General features: G+C 39.2%; 1 protein-coding gene across 2 annotated transcripts in view; it reads right to left on the bottom strand.

The window, feature by feature from the left end:
• Positions 1-22,628, bottom strand: part of RNF115 (ring finger protein 115) — a 60,437-nt gene that overhangs the window by 28,697 nt on the left and 9,112 nt on the right. The window contains exons 2-4 of one of the 2 annotated variants that reach the window (XM_073808608.1): positions 11,950-12,008; positions 11,033-11,084; positions 8,017-8,059 (exon numbers count right to left, since the gene is read on the bottom strand). In XM_073808608.1, the coding sequence (XP_073664709.1) occupies positions 8,017-8,059; positions 11,033-11,084; positions 11,950-11,959 (105 nt within the window). In that variant the 5' untranslated portion in view covers positions 11,960-12,008. The remainder of the gene's footprint in view (positions 1-8,016; positions 8,060-11,032; positions 11,085-11,949; positions 12,009-22,628) is intronic. The other variant, XM_019919214.3, reaches the window with a different exon arrangement.

Raw genomic sequence — 22,628 nt, 5'->3', positions numbered from 1 at the left:
AAGAAATGTATGCTTCTCCAATTTCATGGAGGAGAAAAGAGAAGTCTTTCAAGTATATGCACAGGGGGAAAAATTTATATACCAAGAAACTACTTCCTTCATATAGAAACAAGCCAGGACTTCCCTGGTGGCGCAGTGGTTAAGAATCCGCCTGCAAACGCAGGGGACACGGGTTCGAGCCCTGCTCTGGGAAGATCCCACATGCCACGGAGCAACTAAGCCCAGGAGCCACAACTACTGAGCCTGCACTCTAGAGCCCGCGAGCCACAACTACTGAGCCTGCGTGCTGCAACTACTGAAGCCCATGTGCCTAGAGCCCGTGCTGCGCAACAAGAGAAGCCACTGCAATGAGAAGCCCGCGCACTGCAACAAAGAGTAGCTGCCGCTCACCGCAACTAGATAAAGCCCGCAACGCAGCAATGAAGACCCAATGCTGCCAAAAATAAATTAATTAATTTAAAAATAAAAAAAGAAACAAGCCAATGTCTGGACCTTAACACTGAGCTCAGATCCACATGCCTCTGACCAGTTTCCCATACTAAAAATAAAAACTTGAGCCAAAGGTGATCATGAACTTCTGTCCTAAGCATAGTCAACCATCTAGATCAACATTACAACCTTGTGTTTTGTAACAATGACATCCACATTTCCACCATAGAATAAAGATTAAACAAAATGGATGTATTTATACACTTGTAAAAAAAAAAGGCAGCATCACCACAAAGTGAAGACACGTGTCTATAAAATACTTAACTTATAGAAGGTTCATCAGAAAGCTGTGGCAAAGCTGTGACAAAGCAGTGTAAGAATGCCTGATAAGACTATTCTATTGTACACACTTTTTACTAAAAGGGTCTTGGTGGGGGTAGTGTTTGTTGGGTTTGGCCAAGGAATCACTAAACAAAGAGTAAATGGAAAAAAAAACAAATTACATCTGAAATAATTTAAATTTTATTTATCTGTTTATCCATCCACCTGTTGACAGGCATTTGGGTTGTTTCTAATTTTTTATTATTACAAATAGTTGCTATGAACAATTATGTACATATCTTAGAGGAGTGGAATGGCTGAATCATATGGCTGATGTATTTTTATCTTTTTTAAAAAACAGCTAGCCTGTTTTCTAAAGTGGTTGTACCATTTTTACATTCAATTTCAGTTGCTCCATAGCCTCACCAAAAGTTAATATTGTCAGTCTTAAATTTTAACCATGCTGTAAGTGGTATAGTGGTATTTCATTTTGGTGGTTTTTATTTTTTGGCCATGCCACGCGGCATGTGGGATATTAGTTCCCCAACCAGGGACTGAACCCATGCCCTCTGCAGTGGAAGCAGAGTCCTGACCACTGGACCACCAAAGAATCCCCTCATTGTGGTTTTAGTTTGCAATTCCCTAATGACTAATGATGTTGAGCATTTTTTTTTTTTTGCCATCTATATATCTTCTTTGGTGAAGTAGATTGTTCAAATCTTTTGCCATTTTCTGAAACTGGGTTGTTTTCTCATTATTCCATTTTAAAAGGTCTCTACATAGCCTGGATACAAGTTTTTTTTTTAAATAAATTTATTTATTTATTCATTTTATTTTTGGCTACATTGGGTCTCTAGAAAATAAATTTATTTGTTCAATAAATTAAGGAAAATTAGAATAGTTTTTTAAAAAGAATAAGAAGCACTAGAATGACTACCAGGAGCACTGGATATTGAAAGAAAAATAAAAACAGTGCTCATCCTCAAATCAGCTCACGGATGCCTGGAATATAAGGCTCAAAAATAAAAGGAAATTAAGAGGTTTATAATATGCTGGCTGGGAAAGAAAGGACTCTCAGAACAAATCTCAAGACTATGGGTGAGGGGTTTCCCTGGTGGCATGGTGGTTGAGAATCCGCCTGCCAATGTAGGGGACCCGGGTTCAAGACCTGGTCCAGGAAGATCCCTCAGGCTGCAAAGCAACTAAGCCCGTGTGCCACAACTACTGAGCCTACACACTAGAGCCCGCGAGCCACAACTACTGAGCCCACGTGCCACAACTACTGAGCCCACGTGCCACAACTACTGAAGCCCGCACACACCTAGAGCCCATGCTCCGCAACAAGAGAAGCCACAGCAATGAGAAGCCCACGCACTGCCACCAAGAGTAGCCTCCGCTCGCAGCCACTAGAGAAAGCCCACGCACAGCAACGAAGGCCCAACGCAGCCAAAAATAAATTTTTTTATAAAAGGCTATGGGTGACTATGGCAAATTCCTAAATTTTATAAAAATAGAGTATTCAAATGTCATTCACAAAGAAAAAAATACGATGTCCAATGCCCACCCACCCCCCAAAATGTAAACACTCTGCCATAAACAATCTCTTGAAAGGCACCTTTTCCCAAATGAGTTTAAATTTAGAGGCTATGGACTCTGGTCAACTGGCAGTCACTGAACAAAAAACTGGCAAGGCTGACACCAAGACTGTTTTCTGTTTCACTCTTCTTCCTTCAGCTACCATTGAGTTTATGTTATGATCTTTGCTTGGCAACAGTATTACTGGTGTGAACTTAGTCACGAATGACATAAACATAGTTATTCTTTGAACAACTGTTGAAGAGCTCAGGAGTTTTACTTGATATTTCCAAATGGACTGGATGTGAAGTAGGCAGCACTGTGAAATGAGCTATTTTAACCCTTCATACTAAAAAGTGAGACAGATGAAAGATTTGGTTGAGTTAATTCAACCTTTAAGATCCCATCCAGGCTGCAGCTGCTCAAAGAACCCAAACTCTACCTGGCATTTGAGTACAAGCCCTCTGGCTGAGACTGGGAAGAACAGCAAACAGGTAAAGGATGATTTACTTGGTAAAGGAAAGTTAAAGGTTTGAAATGTTTAACTTCTTTTCACTAGGTTTAATCATTTAAAATTACCATCTTTGTAGGTCAAAAACAGTAGAATATCAACACTTTTATTTATTGTAGTTCAATTTAATTTAACTTTATGTTGTTCTTGATTATTTCAGAGCTTTCTCCACAGGTCCCAGGAGCACACACAAAAGAGCATGAGCTGGTAATGGAGAGAACCTTCATGAAGGTGGAAGTAAAACTGCCCTCAAAGCCTACTGATCTCCTCCCCTAACTACCAGAGGTACCAGTCCCAATCCCCTGCTAACTATAGACTTAAATTACTAAACCCAAAGGGGAGGAGGGAGGAATCAGAGCTTTCATGTTCACCTCTGACCTCTTCATTCATTCCTCATTACTCCTCCCTACCAGAGGAGTGATGCATCTGATTGGTGAGTGGCAAAAGTTTTTGCTAATTAGCAAAAGTTCTGCTAATTCGCATTTCTCCAATGGATGGAGTTCATTTATAAGGAGGCTGCATAAATGCAAAAGAAGTGGTTCTGAGTATTTGTGCCTGCTCAGCAGCCTCTAATTCTCAAGTGGGTCATCCTGTGCAGACTTAGGATGTTCATTTGGCCACAGATCAACTGTGCTCTCCATTTGGCTGAATAAAAACTAAATCTTTATTTCCATCTGCCTGGCGTCTATGTTTTATTTCTCAGTATGTTCTGGACGCTCAGATGGAGGGAAGAGGTATGATCAATTATCAACCATCACATATAACCAGACAGGTTTTAACACAGGATAACAGTTTAATATAGCACAGGCATGAAATAATATGAAGTCATAAAATATATAATTCTTATAACTATGAAGAGATAAGAAAAAAGATTTATGACATAATCCTAAGTAAATTTTAAAAATCAGAAATACAATACAGTATATCCTATGATTATATCTGAAAAGTTATGAAGCATGAATGTGAGAAATGGAAAGTATTAAAAATAAATAAATAAATAAAGTAAAAATAAGGTAATGAGAATATGGAAGATTTTTCATTTTTAAAAAATCTTCTTAATGTTGTTACAATATTTTTCAGTATCTATGCCTCAAGACAAAACCTGAAAGGAAATGTATGGAGAAAGGGGGCTCTTAGTAGAGCGGGACTCCAGATGCTTTTTAATACCTTTTTTATTGCCCATTGTAATGTTGCATATGTAGCAAAACAAACTTTATTTAAATAAATATAAATCAGACTGCTCAGAGTACCCTGCCTTCTTGCACACCTGGGAGTTCTTTTCCTAGAAAGCCATCTATCTTATTTTCTGCTAATCTGAGGCAGCAGCTACAGCCGCTCTTGCACTGAAGTGATAAAACTGAGGTAAGTTGAGACCTTCCGATCAGATGTCTCACTGGCACCAGGTCATGGTCAGAAGCTTTCAAGTAGTCAATGAAACCCCTCAGATAGCCATGGGCTCCATTCCCCAGGTTATCAACAGGAACCTCAGTATAGCTATGTCCTCTCTCTATACAAACTGCTAGCAACATTTCTAGATTCACTCTCCACTGACCCTCACACATCACTCACAGTTCCCATTTAACTGGCAACACTCCTCCATCCTCATACACCCTCCCTATCTCCCCCACCCCAGACCCAATTCAGAAAAAAAAATCAATACCAATTATATGAGAAATTTTGCTTGGACTAAGCCTCTTCTGATATATCTAGTATTTTAAGAATTCAGCTATTAGTAAATGCTAATTAAGAAAATAACCTCTTCATTGTACAAGCAACTCTGGCTGAAGAAAAACAGAGCAAAATTGAGCATAAGCCTTTGCTGAAATTACCAACTGAAATATAGAAAAGAAAAATAGCTTTCGTTTCCACACATAATTTTCCTTTTATTGACTGACTGATTGATTGATTGACTGATTTTTGGCTGCATTGGGTCTTCATTGCTGCGCATGGACTTTTTCTAGTTGCGGTGAGTGAGAGCTACTCTTCGTTGCGGTGCGTGGGCTTCTTATTGCGGTGGCTTCTCTTGTTACAGACCACGGGCTATAGGCGCGCGGGCTTCAGTAGTTGTGGCACACGGACTCAGTAGTTGTGGCTCACGGGCTCTAGAGCGCAGGCTCGGTAGTTGTAGCGCACGGGCTTAGTTGCTCTGCGGCATGTGGGATCTTCCTGGACCAGGGCTCGAACCCATGTCCCCTGCATTGGCAGGCGGATTCTTAACCACTGTGCCACCAGGGAAGCCCTCTCCACACATAATTTTCTTTCTAAGTTTTTCCTCCAGGGACATGGGTATAAGACCTTATGGCCTATGAATACTATCTTGAGATAGCATTTCTCACCTCTTTGCTTATCTAAATTCCACATACCCTTTAAGGCTCTAGTACTTGAAGCCTTGTTTTACCTTCTCCATGAAGGAGTTTTACCTTCTCCATGAAGTCTTAATAATGGGTAAAATTTATTAAGCGCTCACTATATGGCAGGCACACTGGCCCACACACCTGGCATGTATCAACTCACCTAAACCTCATGACAACCCTCTGAGGTAGGTATTATTATTTTCCCCAACTTATAAAGGAGAACACAGAGGCACAGAGAAATTCTAAGTAATTCTGCCCAGATTACCTAGTCAGTAAGCAGTAGACCCAGGGTTTAAACTCAGGCAGTCTGGATCTGTGCATATCACTATGTCATTTGACCTCTTTCCTAAAGATTTTAGTCTTCCCAAAGACTGCAGCCCACCTAATCTCTCCCTTCTACTGTACTTGTTACATCCCCATAATAAGTTTATTATACTCTCTGTACACACTTGTTTTCATATCTGTTTCATATGTTTGCACTTGTTCCTCAAATAAATTATAAGTTCCTTGCTGGCAAGGCAACCATAACATTTGCTTCTTGCTCCTACTTCTAGCAGAGTGCTGGAAGTGCACTAAACATATACTTCTTAGATGATTTTTTTAAATCCCTGACAACTTCTACAGTATTAAAAGAAAATACTTTTTTTTTCTATTTTTTAAGTGCAAAATATCGCTTAAAAAGGAGAAAACTGAAATATTCAGGCATGATGACAAGGGAAAACTGGGCATAATCATGCCCTTGCTACAAACCCTTAAGAACATGAAGTCACAGGCTATGACTAAGCAAAATTACTTCAACACCTGAAGGATAACTTATGCAGTCAGTGTCAGATTTAGCATTACTGAAGTTAGGAAACTGACTATATATATTTATTTTTCTTCTGAATGCATCTTCTCCTGGTGAGTCATATCTATAAAACTGACAGACCAATGTATTTCCATCTCCTAAAAGAGAACTAACACTTAAGGAAAATCAGATGAAGTCTCTTCTGATGCATATGCATAACCAGTAAGTGAAAATCTGTGTAATCAGGAATAGCATACACAAGGAAAAAAATTACTAAAACCGGAAAGGCTTCCAGGCCTGGTTAGCAGAATCAATTTTAAGTAATATTTTTCCATCCACCAAAATAAGAAAGTGGGAGTTCAAAGACATAATCTGTCTTGAATCACACTAATCAACCCATGTACCAAGGCAGTTCAGAGTTAAGCAAAAAGCTGAATGCTGGATATTAAGAAGTACCACAGGGGCTTCCCTGGTGGCGCGGTGGTTGACAGTACGCCTGCCGATGCAGGGGACTCGGGTTCGTGCCCCAGTCTGGGAAGATCCCACATGCCGCGGAGCGGCTGGGCCTGTGAGCCATGGCCGCTGAGCCTGCGCGTCCGAAGCCTGTGCTCCGCAACGGGAGAGGCCACAACAGGGAGAGGCCCGCGTATCACAAAAAAAAAAAAAAAAAAAAAAAGAAGTACCACAGACCATAAGTAAAAGAAAATACCTTAATAAAACAGGACTGTTACCCAAAAATTTCATTAAGTTTCTTGACTATAAATCTAACAACGGAAAAATCTGGGGAGCTGGGAATTCCCTGGCGGTCCAGTGGTTAGGACTTGGCGCTTTCACTGCCAGGGCCCAGGTTCAATCCCTGGTTGAGGAACTAAGATCCAGCAAGCTGAGCAGCAAGTCCAAAAAAATTTTTTTAAAAACCTGGGAGCTACAGGTCTTAAGATGATTTTCAGAGGATAAAGGAGAGCAGCTTAGGGTTTTATGGGTTTCTTATTGAATACCAGTTTTCAAATACACTGCAAATACAGTTTTAATTTATACACAAATAACTACCAAAAAGTTTTGCTAGTTCTTCAGGTACTTGAACTATCTCCAAAAAAGGCTAATGTGATCCTGAAACACAAAGAAATTCTGATTATGGGATTTAAGGGTTTTTTTTTCTTTTAGCATCTGTTAGCTTTCTAGAGCTAACCAAGCTGTGCGGCAATAGGAGCAAAAGCAAACCAGTGTTTTTTGTAGGCAGAGCTGGTCTGTCCCTTGTGAGGTAACAGTCTCTAAATGCTAATAAACAAAGAGTACTTAATGCCACTTAAAATTGTACACTTAAATTGTACACTTAAAAATGGTTAAAATGGTCCAAAAAAACCAGATTTTAAGTCAATGGATTAAATGAAAAAGAAAATTACTGCGTTTAATTTAAAATGGTCTTCAAGGATACAGATTAATGTCTTATTTTCAAATCCTAGTTAAGATTATTTTTCCCAAAAAATACGGATGCTGCATTATATAAAGAACTGGAAATTAATTGTAGGTCCCATCTTGAGACCTGGAAGGCAAGCAAATATCTTATCCTTAATCTAGCCCTGAAATTCCAATTACAAACTACCACAATCATTAAAGGTAATCTCTAGAAACCAGTACCTCTGTGTAAAATCATAGACTGTGCCTCATTGTGACTTCAATTACAACTCATCCTGGCCTGTTCTTTACTTGACTGTCAGACCATTAAGAGTCTGCAACACTGTTATTTAAAAAACAATACAAACTTTTTATTCTCACACCATATACACAATATAGAAGCAGAAAACAGAACTGAAAACACCACCAGGTTTCAAATATAGCACAGCTCTCTCCTAATCAAAGGTTTACTAAAAGTAACATGCCAAAGCCCCAACTATTGAACACAAATCTTTCTAAGACTACTCTTGCCCATATTTTTCTTATACATTCTGATGTTTTGCTGCACTGGGAAGTGAAAATCTGTCATGGTTTTAACACCCACCCACTATCTAAAGAATCCATACAGCCAACGGAAAACTTACCTCTGCAAAATGTGTTGATGTGCTGCTGCCACCACCTAAAAAACTGAAGAGAAAAAGCAATGAGTAGTGATTCTATTCCCAGGAACAAGCTTCCCTCCTGGAACCTAAATATAGAATGGTACAATGAGAGCAAATCCCAATAAGGAAAAATAACTCATCCCAACATGACACCCTCAAAGGAAATTATGAAGAACTGGCATGTGGATTAATCTATGAAAAATATTATAACAAACTACAAAATCAAGGGTAAGCCAAATGAAAAATTGGGGAGAGGGCTTCCCTGGTGGTGCAGTAGTTAAAAATCTGCCTGCCAATGCAGGGGACACAGGTTTAAGCGCTGGTCCAGGAAGATCCCACATGCTGCAGAGCAACTAAGCCCGTGCGCCACAACTACTGAGCCAGCACTCTAGAGCCCGCGAGCCACAACTACTGAAGCCTGCGCGCCTAGAGCCTATGCTCCGCAACAAGAGAAGACACTGCAATGAGAAGCCCGCACACCACAACGAAGAGTAGCCGCCGCTCACTGCAACTACAGAAAGCCCGCACACAGCAACGAAGACCCAACCAGCCAAAAATCAATAAGATAAATAAATTTTAAAAAAAATTGGGGAGAGAGACTATCACAGAGAAGGAAGAAGGATCCACAGCCAGCAATGCAGCTCAAATCTGAGCAAAGGAAGAAAAACATCTATTCTCAGAAGCTAAGAAATAAAACAAGATTCTCAAAATAATATTTCATTAAAAAACCATTTAACCACCAGATGAAAACAACATTTGAAACTATTGGGAATGATTAAATGTAGTAATGCAAGGGGTCTGATACTATATTTAGCACCTTACAAAAGGGCTCAATAAATATTTTTTCTTCTTCTGATAGCTTATCCTATTCTATGATTATCCTACCCACCCTTCAGGGCCCATCCTCCATTAAGTCTTTTCTAAACTCACCAACCAAACAAGACTCCTCCACACCCCTCTGCACTGACTTTGATTCTAAATTCAACCTTTTATTATAAATATCTAGGGCTTCCCTGGTGGCACAGTGGTTGAGAGTCCGCCTGCTGATGCAGGGGACACGGATTCGTGCCCCAGTCCGGGAAGATCCCACATGCCGCGGAGCAGCTGGGCCCGTGAGCCATGGCCGCTGAGCCTGCGCGTCCGGAGCCTGTGCTCCACAATGGGAGAGGCCACAGCAGTGAGAGGCCCACATACCGCAAAAAAAATAAAAAATAAAATATCTAGAATTTTCCTCATCCATTTCTACTTGTTCCCCTCCTTTCATAAACATAAATTCAGAGGGTAAAGGCTGTATTTTATTAATACCACAAATATATGTGTTTATTATGTATCAGCCATTATACAGAGCACTCACCACTTGTGAAAACCCTGCTTTACCATATCCTATATTGATGACTGGAAAGTAAAAGTTGTTGAATTAATATCACATGTATAAAACTATTCCCAAAGACTGGGGAAAAATATTTGATCCCACTGTCCCCACGAAATCTGCAAAGAAGAGAGGAAACTGGCTAACACACTTTGGCGGAAACGGGATGGAAAGTATCACAAGATCTGCTGGATATCACTTTTACTTCAAGAGACACACACATGTGCACCAAAGTACACACACTAGCACACAAGCATGCACACACTCACCTCAATGAAATAAAGTCCACAAACTATTATAAATAATTTTCATTTTCAGAATTACAATACCAATCCAGGCACTGCACTCAGCTCATTGAAGAAACAAACACACTCCAGTTAGTCTGGAACCAAAAGTGAAAAAACGAGGCTAATGCCATTCTCTACGTCATCATTCTCAGGCCTTATTCTCTAATTAGAAACCATTTAACAACTGTATTTGCTTCAGAAGTTAAAACATCTTTTGTAAAAAACACTTCAAATGTAGAACAAGCCCAAAAGTACCAGTACATCTATGCTAAATAAATAACTGAACTACCACTATGTATCCATTTTATTACTCAAGCCTAGATAGGCTTCCAGGGCTCTTTCCTGACTTTACCATACAGTTTCAAGAATTCAAACATCTTTGGTAATTAAAGCTATCAACTCTATCTTTTGGGCTGCTTCTCCCCCTGAAACTCCCTCAGCATTCCCTTTCCTTAAAATTCCTTTGCATTTTAAGAATGATAAGGCTAATCATAGAGAAGGGATAATAACAACCACAACATTCTGAGAAATGTTACAAAGCTTAAGAAAACTTACAAGATGCCCCTCTAGCTGAAATGTCTAATAGCAAATGGAACCCATTATCCAGTATTTACATAAGGACTTGCTCTCATTAATTTTTACCATCCACTACTTACTACTGTAATTGCTAAGTATTCAAATAAGCAAATGTTTATGAACTTTATAGAAGGGAATACCATGCTACATCTAAGACTGATTCTAAGACAAAGATTTCTTCAACTATTTAAAACACTGATATTTCAAAAGACATAATCTTTGCATTTGAATATCTGGTACCAATAGCACCTGTACAGGACAACCTTTGACTTACAAAGGCACAAAGAAAAGAATTAAGTCAAATGAGAGCAGGAGCCATAGAATTCATAGTTCCCCGCTAGAAAAGATTCATCCTGCAGTTACTCACAAACCTCATTTATAACCATACTTTGTATACAGGGCTAAAGAAAGCAGGATTAGTATTTAAAAACTTTGAAAAAATCGCCCCCCAACAACCAATATGCTCTTCATTCAATGCATGCAGAGCATACCTGCTTGAAATAAGTATTAGATGCAATTATAATAGCACAAATAAAAAGATATCCCAAGTTAGCATGCCATCCACGCAAAATTGCTAATTTTGCTATCAAGCTAATCTTTATAGATTTAGAACTGGTATTGTGTTATTTAAAACCAAGATTATTATATCAACACTTAAGTGTTTGTACCAAACTAGATCCCATGCCATATACTGCCTTAGAAGCTCCAGTTCATTTACACATATATAATCACTGATCATTAATAAAGTTAAACTAATTGTACATACTGTAAAATGTGTAGTTTTTCCTGGTTGTGGAAGGGACCTTCAACTTTATATTCTGCCAACAGCAACAGTAAAGGAATTATTTACTGCCATTATTTTTTACTGCTCCAAAGTCATCCCAAGATTAAAAGAAGCTTCAGATTACAGATTCTTTTTACCCAGTCAGTATTTCTTCAGTTGTCCAACCAATGTTTAACCAGATAGCCAAAAAAGAACAAATGTGTTATTACATTTACCCCAAAAAGGCCCTCCTATCAACACTATTCTACTTTTTGTTAAGCTTTCATAGTTTTAATCATATTGACCAAGAAGGAATACTTAACACTGTCACTTTCAGAAATAATGTCCCCTTTTTATAGGTTTTATACCATTAGTAAAAGCAACAAGAGCCAATATCAAGCATTACCAGCAAACTGATATTACAGTGGCAAGATGGCATAAATTTGACCGCAATAATCCTAATAAGGACAAGGGACCCAAGGCTTCCGCAAGAATAACAACTCAGTTTCCCTGGCTAGAACAGCCTGTTTATCTTACTAGATATCTTTGTCAGAAGTCACTCACCAGCCCACCAAAGAGGTATAACAGAAATTTACCTTCAGGCCACAGAGTGGTCACTAAAAACCAACCAATAATCCAAGAGATCCCCAAACTCTTAGAAAATATACGAAAACTAACCAGATTTACTATGATATGGATACAGAGGTTTCCAAGGAATGCCACAGTAGATCTCATCACACCCACTATCACATCATTTTCCAAATTTTCCCATTTTTCTTCCCCTTCGCTCTGCCACTTTTCTTCTCTCTCTCTCAACAGAGTATGTTATAAAACAAATTCCCTTCTATTCATTCAGTTGATGCTGAGAAAAATAATTTTGATAACAGAATGCCTGATTTATTCATGAGCTTGTACAATACCTGGAATCATCTGTCATTTCTTCAATAAAGCCTGATTCACATCTGGGACAAATATATTCCTATAAAAGAAAGGAAGACAAATAAAAGTTGTTCATCAGAAAGCTAAGCATATAGTTTCAGAATAATATGCAGTACACAAGCTGATGCTGTGAAATGTAGTATGTACTTGCTGACGCCCAGGACAGTTTTTTCTGTTATACTCTGGCAAATAAAGAATTCCATGAGATGTCTACAGAATGGCTTCACAAGCAGTTCCCACTGAGAACTAAAACAAGAATGTCAAAGTTTTTTATTTTTTTAAACTGGAATGAATTCATTATCTAATTTTCTATTCAAATCTACTGAAAAAGTTCCACTACATATATCAGAGCAGTAGAAGATTATAATATTCATGGGTACAGAAATTGCTGTATTTTTTTTACTATGTACATACAGGAGACATAAACTGAATCACAGAATAAATCAATTTGTAGACTAGGAATTTACAGTGAAGTTTTACAATATTTCTGATCTGCTTTTTGATTATCAGTGGTTCCAAATAAAACAATGTTCTCAGGTATTCTATAGAAATGATCATTTAAATAACCAGAACAATCCCATTAGATCAGCTTCTATTTCCTAAACTACCATGAATCTTTCTTTTAAATAAGTAAATATTTCTTTTAAATATCAAGCTTTGGGGCTGATAAGAAAGAATATAATTTAGAGACTGCCTTACCATAGTTTTAAAAAAGTATATTTTAACTACCTATTAAAATAGATCTGGGAAAGACATTTTCAACTATTTTCTTGCTCTCTATTTTTCTAAACCTGAAAGTTTGTCTTATCAGAAGGAAATGTAAGCTGTATTTGCCTACTCAAACAAAGACAGTCAGAATGGTAACTCAAATATTCAAATGCTTTCTTAAAAGAGATATAAAGAAAAAAGACCAATCCCTTCTGTCAAGGAGATTAGTTTGGTGAGGAGACAGTCAATGCAAGAAACAGTAAAATTTAATAAAAGACTTTCTTTAATCAGTGCACACTGGGAATATAAACAAATACCGAAGTCTGCCTGATGGAATCAGGGAAGGCTTTATCTGAAACAGAGACTTAAAACAGTACTCTGTTTGCTCAATAAAAAAGGAAATTATGGGTTAAAAACTGTAACAACAGAATACAGCATGCATGGAGGTTGGAGGGGAATGGTATGATGAGTATGAATAGGCAGGCTGGAACCAGACTGTGGAAAACTTCACATTACCATGAACTTTACCCTGTGGATTAGAAATCTCTCAACCTTTTCTCTCCTCTATACACATGAAAGACGAGAAACACTCATAATGGGCATACTGTGAACTACTCCAGAAATGAAATAATCTGGAGACGATATGAATCCCTGAGCCCCTCCCTCTACTCCTTCATCCCCCACCCTCCCAGGCAGCAGTAACTACATTCCTTTCTCTCCCACTAAGAAAGTTTATCTGAAAGGAAGTGAGATTGACTTTAGAAGGCTAACCTTAAATCTATTCTAAAGTTAAAAAGAAAAAAATATCAATTACAAAATGTGATTTGTCACCATCCCAGTGCCAGGCCCTCCTCTTTCTTTTCTCTTCCTCTCTCACTCATTCCCATTGCTTTAAAATCCCCTGTATGAAAAAAATTAAAAATAAAAAAATAAATATCCCATATGTGGAACAACTCCCAAATGTCTCTCTCTAACCCAGGCCACTCTTCTGATTTCCAGATTCACTTATCCTCATACGTATTTTCTCTCATGCTCTTTCTCTCTCTTACACACACACACACACACACTCTCTCTCTCTCTCTCAAGAGGCGGCATTATCAGTTTGTTCATACCAGAAAACTGGGAGTCGTTCCTAACACCTCCCTCTCACCTTCCACAGACAACCATCAAATCCTGGCACTCCTACCATGAACACATTTCTCAAACCTACTCCTTGCCCCACTGCCTTACTATCTTAACCCAAGCCAACACTGGCTCTAGACAATGAATAACTTCAATCTTAAGTGTTGTCCTGCTTCTCTTCTAGCCTTTTCCCATCTGTTCTGCATGAAGAAGTCAGAATGATCTTTTTAAAACATAAAATGGACCATATATCATTTCCCATCTTAAAACCTTTCAACTATTTCCAAAAACACTTAGAATAAAATCAAACTCTTAAACATGCCTTACAAGGCCCTAATTCAGCTGGTCTCTGTTTAACTTGCCAACCTCATTTCAGGCTACCCTCCCTCAGTGAATTCCAGCTACAAGGACCTCCTTTCAGTTCTTCTAACACATCAAGCTCATTCCTACCTCAAGCTTTCATACATTCTGCTCCTACGACTGAAACACTCTTCCCCTAACTTTTTGCATGGCAAGGGACTTATAGTTCTTTAGGTCTCCATTTTAAGGTCATGTCAGAAAGTCCCTCTTTCATCATCCAATCTAAAGTGGTTTCCTCTTATTATTTTCTCCTATAGCACCCTGTTCATTCCTTTGTTGTAGTTTATCTTATGACAGGGCCGAAAGTAAGCTCATCACACAAGATGAATTGTGCCGAAGCACAGCAGTAGAGGGCTGCCGCTCGCTCAGGCAAAACAGCGCCATCTGTCCTGCTGTGGTAGCTTTTATTAAAGCATTATCTATGTTTACATTTTAAGACTTATTTTCTTAACATTCCAGAAGTGCCAAAGCAGCAACATATGCTTCTATTGATTATACAAGCAATAATGGGCTTTCTTGAAAACACGCCGTGCTTCGTCCTTGAGCGCAAAAGCAGCACAAGGTTCCCACCATTATTTTGATTATACTGAAGTAGCACAAGGACATTTCCTTGTGTTCCCACCATTCTGATTATACTGAGGACATCTCATGGATCAGTGCCCAAAGCACTCAATGCTTATTCGCAGGCCCCCGGTTTGCCGGGGGGCGGGGGGAGGCTCAAAGCATTCAGGACTGTTTGCAGTTCTGGCTTATTCGCCAGCTCCCAGTTTGCTGGGGGGGGGGGGGGGCAGGGGGGCTCATGGGTCACGTCTCCTTTCCATGTCCTCAGTTATTCCACTACATTCCTTTATAGCACTTATCACAATTTGTAATTAGATATTTGTTTAATGCTTTTTTAATGTCTGTCACCATTCAATAAGTTTTAAGTTTCATAAAGGCAGGGTCCAGATCAGTTTTGTTTACCATTATATCCCTAGGACAGAAAGGTGTTCAATAAATATTTATTGAATAAACAAACATGAAATTACTTGCCACACACCTCACAACTAGGAGTCAAAGTACCAGGATCTAATACAATTAGAGGACGGTTGGAGTGGAAGTAAAGAAAAGAGCTGGAAGCTTAAGAAGTTGTGGCCTGCTCATGGGAGAGTGAAGCCTAAGATTTCAGAAGTAGCAATGTTCTGGATGATCACAAAGTCCAGGATACAGCTATGGGGGTAGCTGGCTAAAGTGGAGTAGGTATGAAGGTCTTTAGACTTAAAGGGTGGTCTACATTGATACTAAACTTCCAATAATGTTTAGAGCCGTGGTAGAGAGAAAATAATTTCAAAAGACAGATATTACAATTGGGAAGACAAAAAAGACTTGAAGCAAGAATCACACTGATTTAGAGTAGAGAAATGTACAAATCCTCTCTTCATGATCCCAGTCATGGTTCTAGGAATCAGGCTGTCAGCCATCATAGATAGCTCCTTCACAGAGCAGGACACTTCAGAGGCATAAACCAAATTACAGAAGTACTATAATTACAGGAGTACCTAGTGGTTTCTTCCTGCCACTAGGTACTCCTTCCATTTACTAGCACAATCAAACCTTTCTAGGTAATTCTATTTTGATTACAGGGAAGAGAACCAAAATTCCTTCCAAATGCTCTGTGAATTATTCTTTTTTTTTTTTTTTTTTTTTTTTTGGGGGTATGCGGGCCTCTCACTGCTGTGGCCCCTCCCGTTGCGGAGCACAGGCTCCGGACGCGCAGGCTCAGCGGCCATGGCTCATGGGCCCCAGCCGCTCCGCGGCATATGGGATCTTCCCAGACCCGGGCACGATCCTGTATCCCCTGCATCAGCAGGCGGACTCCCAAACACTGCGCCACCAGGGAAGCCCCTGTGAATTATTCTTGATAAAAGTAGCTTATTATAGAACAAACCAACCTCTCAGCCATGAACTATTCCTCTTAAAATCAACATTACAGGAAATAAGGAGAACTTTTCAGAATTCACAAGCCTGTCATTCTCTACTTATCAAAGTAAAAAATGCATATTTGTCTCCTACATACTTCAGTAGTCTGATCTCAGAACAAAGGTCTGGTCTGAGAAAACCATTCTCTTGGAAGCCTAAAAACCCAAAAATAACATTCTGAAGATACCATAGTTCCAGTTTCTAGATTTTCTTTTTAAAGGCCTGATAGCACTGTATTTACTACCGCCATTTTCTTCTGAAATCACACTAATTTCCCCCCAATTTCCAGCAACTGCTTCAAACTAATCTGGAGATGGGATGTTATGTAAGGGTGGAGGTGAATGAAGAATACTGGCCATGAGTTGATAATTACTGAACCTGGGTACATGTGGGCTTCTTATACTATTCTACTTTTTTAAAAAAATAAATTTATTTATTTTTGGCTGCATTGGGTCTTCATTGTTGTGCACGGGCTTTCTCTAGTTTCGGGGAGCGGGGGCTACTCTTCATTGTGATGCGCAGGCTTCTCATTGTGGTGGCTTCTCTTTTTGCGGAGCCTGGGCTCTAGGTGCATGGGCTTCAGTAGTTGTGGCATGAGGGCTCAGTAGTTGTGGCTCGCGGGCTCTAGAGCGCAGGCTCAGTAGTTGTGGCACATGAGCTTCGTTGCTCCGTGGCATGTGGGAACTTCCTGGACCAGGGCTTGAACCCGTGTCCCCTGCACCGGCAGGCAGATTCTTAACCACTGTGCCACCAGGGAAGTCCCTCTCTCTACTTTTAATATGTTAGAAATTTTCCATGAAAAAGGTTTCTTTTGTTTTAAGTTACATCAGTCTGAGAAACACAGGTCAAGAAAGTGTTAACCAAACTATGTACTAAACTGTGTAAAGGGGCTTCCCTGGTGGCGCAGTGGTTGAGAGTCCGCCTGCCATTGCAGGGGACACGCGTTCGTGCCCCAGTCCAGGAAGATCCCACGTGCCACAGAGCGGCTGGGCCCGTGAGCCATGGCTGCTGAGCCTGCGCGTCCGGAGCCTGTGCTCCACAACGGGAGAGGCCACAACAGTGAGAGGCCCGTGTACCACAAAAAAAAAAAAACTGTGTAAAGTAAAAGTAGATTAGAAATAATCTATTATGTTAGAGAATTAAGGGGAAAGAGTACTTAGATTTATGAAACACCTACGTGCTTGACATTGTGCTATTCCTGTTAACCACTCTGTGAGGAAAACACTGTTATTTCTACTACACAAATAAGAACATGAAGTTGTAAGAAAGAAAGAAATAAGTTGTCTGTGGCAGATTTGATTTTCCAAAGATGGCACCAACAAAATCTCCCAACCCGCATGCTGTTCTGCAATGTAACCCTCCACTCCACCCTCTTTGAATCGGGAGGGCCCTGTGACTTCTTTACCTGTAGAATACTGAGTCAATTCCAGACAATGCTCTTAACTGCCTAACAGTTTCTGCTTCCTGACTCTTAAAGCCCTGAGCAGCCACAAAAGTCTGGGCTACTCTGTTGGCGTAAAGGAGCACTAAGACATCAGAGAAGGATTGGATTGTAAAAGGGAAAAACTATCTTGAAGGTCCATCCCAACAGAGCCTTCAGATGGCTCCCTCTCCAGGTTCTGTATGACTACAAATGCATGAAAGATCTCAAGTGAGAACTGACCAGCTGAACTCTGTAAATCCAGAGGAACATGAAAGATAATACTGTTTTAAGCCACTAAATTTTGGGGTGATTTTTTAGGCAGTAACAGAAAACCAGAAAATTGCCCAAAGGATGAAGAAGAGCTTTGAATCTTGGTCTTTCTTGAATTCAAAACTCCATATTCTTTTCATTACACTTCACTGATTGAAAATAACTATTCTTTTAGAGAAGGGAACAGGAACTATAATTTGCTGAGGATTGAATGGAAACGTTTATGTCAAGGCCAAACGAGGACTTGGGAGGTTCAGCAGCCTTTCAGCCCCCTCCTTCCCTTACAGGGGAGCAGTACCCTGATGAACATACCGTCCAGGGTCTGAAACCTTCAATCTTACAAGCTCAGAAATACAATTTAGCACCTAGAGAAGATCTGTCTCTTAGAGGAAGAGTCGCATAAAACCAAATTCAGAGGCCATCTCAGAATGCCCACTTAATTTCAATGAAAAAGAGTTATCAAGTGGCCCATTTACTTTTACAATTCAGCACAGTCTTCCTCAATAAATAAATCCACCTAAATAGAGGAAAGAGGCATACGCATAGAGGAAAGATTTTTGGAATCAGAGACCTGAATTCTAATCTCAGGTCTCTATTAGATATGAAGTCTTGGGAGAGTCACATTACATTTCTGAGACTCAATTTCCTCATCTGTAAAATGGAGACGCTTGCTTCGATGCTGTATTACTGTAAAGTTTAAGATGTTTGCAAAATACTTAACTCAGTGACTGCCACATTAGATAGTAGACATTTAATAAGTATAGCTATTATAGTTATTCCAGATTATAATCACCTGCTAAATAAGCAGAGAATCAGAGCAGTAGGCAACTGGATATATAGCTTGTGTCATCATGCTAGGATAGCCTAATATATCCATTCCCACTATGAACATAAACCACATCCTCAAAAATCAATGATCTGGGTTTCCTCTCCCTCTGGGCAAGAAGAACACAGCATATGTTTGCCTCTGACTCCTTTTCTATTCTTTCACTGCTGACCCACAATTCCCACACCCTCTTCTAATAGACAAATTCTTTCTCCTGTTAGAATATAATACAATTACTTGGCTGTATTTTCTTACTTACAATCACAATTTAGTCCTGCCCTTCACTGAGATTACAACCAGACTGGACTGGATTTTAAGATTGGATTTTAAGTATTTATCTCTTGGATCACTTCTAAAGATGGCTAACTTGGCATTTCAATTTTTCCTAATTTTTCTTCAGAGGTACTATTAACTTCAATTTGGGTGAACATCCATGAATTAAGGAGAATTTGTAAGAAGATCAAACCAGAACCAAACAGTCTCTCTCTGACTCTACACTCCTCCCACACCCAGGCCTTGGCCTTATGATCATCCTCATATATTCATATAACAGAGTTCTGTTTGTTTTTTTTTAATATCTTTATTGGACTATAATTGCTTTACAATGGTGTGTTAGTTTCTGCTGTATAACAAAGTGAATCAGCTATACATATACATATATCCCCATATCTCCTCCCTCCCACCCCTCTAGGTGGACACAAAGCACCCAGCTGATCTCCCTGTGCTATGCGGCTGCTTCCCACTAGCTATTTTACATTTGGTAGTATATATATGTCCATGCCACTCTCTCACTTCGTCCCAGCTTACCCTTCCCCCTCCCCATGTCCTCAAGTCCATTCTCTACGTCTGCATCTTTATTCCTGTCCTGCCCCTAGGTTCTTCAGAACCTTTTTTTTTTTAAGATTCCATATATATGTGTTAGCATATGGTATTTGTTTTTCTCTTTCTGACTTACTTCACTCTGTATGACAGTCTCTAGGTCCATCCACCTCACTACAAATAACTCAATTTCGTTTCTTTTTATGGCTGAGTGATATTCCATTGTATATATGTGCCACATCTTCTTTATCCATTCATCTGTTGAGGTAACAGAGTTTTAAATTTTAAGCATAATATAGGTTGGGGGGGAGGGAAAAACCAAGGATAAGAGTGAATTAAGGGCCCATTATATGTCTGGCACTATGGATATCTCTCCTCTACTTAAATATGAATATATCAAATCTTCACACCAACCCCTCCCCCCAAATACTGCCAATGTATGTAGTCCCCACAGTCACTAAGTCTTATCAAAAAATTTCATTAGGTCGTTTCTATCATCCTATCTGTAAAAGAGAAGTATAACAACCCTAAGTTACTTACCCAGAATCACTGGAAACAGGAACCCAGTTGTTTCCACTAAACTAAGCTGCTTTCCTCTAGGGTCTGAATGTTTACTATATACAACCTAAGTGAGGACACTCAGTAGCAGGTACACTTGAATGAACTACTTCAGATGTTCCACTGTCTATTTCACCTAAAAATACCCACAGGAAGAAATATCTTTCACCATTAATAGCCTGAATCAGGGACAACTCCCTAAGTACAGCTTAGCCCCGATGCTTACCGACTTAGAAGAACAGTACTGGAGGACACAAAGCACTTGGAATACAAGAGAGAAAGGGAAAGGGTGGTTTTAATGCATTATTTTCTTTTCCTTCTTATATTTCAAGGGATCAATTATAACAAAATGTGAGGTCTTGGTAGAACAATGACCTATAAGCCAGGACTTATTTATATGAAGTCCCATGCTGTGAAATTTACATACCCTTGAACTTTATACAAATTTATATCCAATGTTTATTCAGAATATGAAATACAAAGGCTTACTATTTATTTCCTAATTCCACAGCTTTGCTTTTCTATACAGTCACGATCAAAGTCTATTTTTTTAATTTTATCTAAAAGAGAAGCCTATTTCCTGTGTCATTTGACAGAGTCAAAATCTAAGATCACAATATTAAGTCAGTCATGTTCTATTGTTCATATTCTCTTTGAGTATCACAGGCAAAACTGTTCAGAAACTCCTAACTAGAAGGATTAGGAACACAAACTGTTTGAAATACATCACAGTTCCTACCTAGGCTAGAACCCACCACACCATGAATTTCATGCCAACTCACATCTCTAACATCAAAGACACTACTTTTTTCTAGAGACTTTTTCCATAATCCCCTATGATTATCCCTTTACAAGCCAGGTTGCACTTCCTCCCTTTTCAAAAGCATCAAGTAAGCCCCAAAACAAAGATAACAGAACTGAGATAGGCTGGGACCTGTGACCTGGAACCCCTTACTGGAGTGCTTGCACCTGGACAAACTAAGGAACTAAAAATAACTGCACAGAGGCACAGTTGGGGCAATTATCAACAGTAAGATACAAAAAGGCCACAAACCAACTGACTCTTTGGAGGTGCTGGGTACAAAAAGCACATGATCTCTACACAGGGCACCTGTGGGCAGACCAACCCGCCCCTACACTCACCTCATTTAAGGAACCAGCTAGGCCCCACCTCAGAAAGCGAGCAAGGGCACCTGTTTTCTTATTTTCACTCCCTCATGCTGGAGTCCCAATAAAGCCTTGCCTGAATTTCTCGTCTGGCCTCTTATCAACTTCTATTGATTAAAGAGTCCAAGGACCCAGGTCAGTAACAGAATTTCTGAGTTCTATTCCCAGTTCCACCAGTTCATGGTCTTTGGGAAGACCTGTTTCTCCATCTGTAAAACTAGAACACAAATGCTGTCCTCATTTACTTGTCTCCCCTAACTCTCCTTCAGGAAAACAAGAAGTCTCACTCATTCAATTCTTCTTTTGAGGATAAGTACTTAAGATTAGGATATTCACAGAAGTTTGTTTTATGTGCCTTTACTTCCCTAAGTGTGATTTTATTATTACAACATAAACTATGTACATGATTTCAGTGACTTTTAATCCCAGGTTATTTTTCTTTCCCCACCAAGCATGCTTTTCTTTCTGCACAATGCTTGGAATTTGAGCTTAGAATATATTTGCTGAATGAATGCTGTCAGCTTATGTAAGAAGATTCTATCAGCCTAAACTGAACATAAGACAAAATTTTCCTCCAAACTATGATGGTACACAACAGAACTAAGGGCAACCTTTTAGTATCATTTACCATTTTATATCTATGCCCCTGAGTTGCTCTCCTTTTTGCTGCCTTTAGTGTAAGCAAGCAAAGAACACTGTAACTAAATCTTTTCTGGCTATGTTGTGTTAACTTTTTCTCTGATAATTCTTATAGTTTAGTCTTTTTTTTTTCTTAGAAAATTTGGCTTCTTGTCCATCTGATCAAGCTTATATCAAGTAACGCTTTGTCTCGTGACCTGATTTTCTGCCTTGTTACACAATGAACTAAAGAAGGTTGGTTGATTATACATTCCTATTTGGAGTCCCTGATAATGTCAATGTTCAATCACGGCCTGGAATGAAGGAACAAAATGATGATGGTTGTTAATGTTACTATTCTTAGGGAGTGAGACCATAAATAAAGGCAGTTCTATTGGCCTGGAACTGAATCACAGCTCTCCAAACAATATTTAAACTATATAGGTATCTTTGTACAACACTAAAAAACTGTGGCCTAATGGTGGTTTTTTTGTTTGTTTTTGTAAACTGGTTTTCTTCCTGATTAACAGCCAGGGAAACAATCACTAAAGATTTGAGTTCAGAGAAATAATTCACACTCAGGATTAGAAACAGACATACTTCTGGAACCCTTTTACAATACTAGTGTTGCAAGATGAGAAAGACGTATGTTACACTACTGACCTTATTAAAAACCTTGGGAACTCTGAATCTGCTCATCTAATACTGATTGTATGTTAAAACAGAATGCTAGTAGGGAACAGTTCTCACAGCTTTCTGAGAGTCTGTTCCAGGATTATAATCCTCAATTTGGCTCAAATAAAATTTTGCATTTCAAAAACAAAGAACCA

Source organism: Tursiops truncatus, chromosome 1 (assembly GCF_011762595.2).
Source record: "Tursiops truncatus isolate mTurTru1 chromosome 1, mTurTru1.mat.Y, whole genome shotgun sequence".
In the NCBI taxonomy this organism is placed as follows: Eukaryota; Metazoa; Chordata; class Mammalia; order Artiodactyla; family Delphinidae; genus Tursiops; species Tursiops truncatus.
Note: the sequence above shows the minus strand (reverse complement) of the source record. Positions and strands in the feature narration are given on the sequence as shown.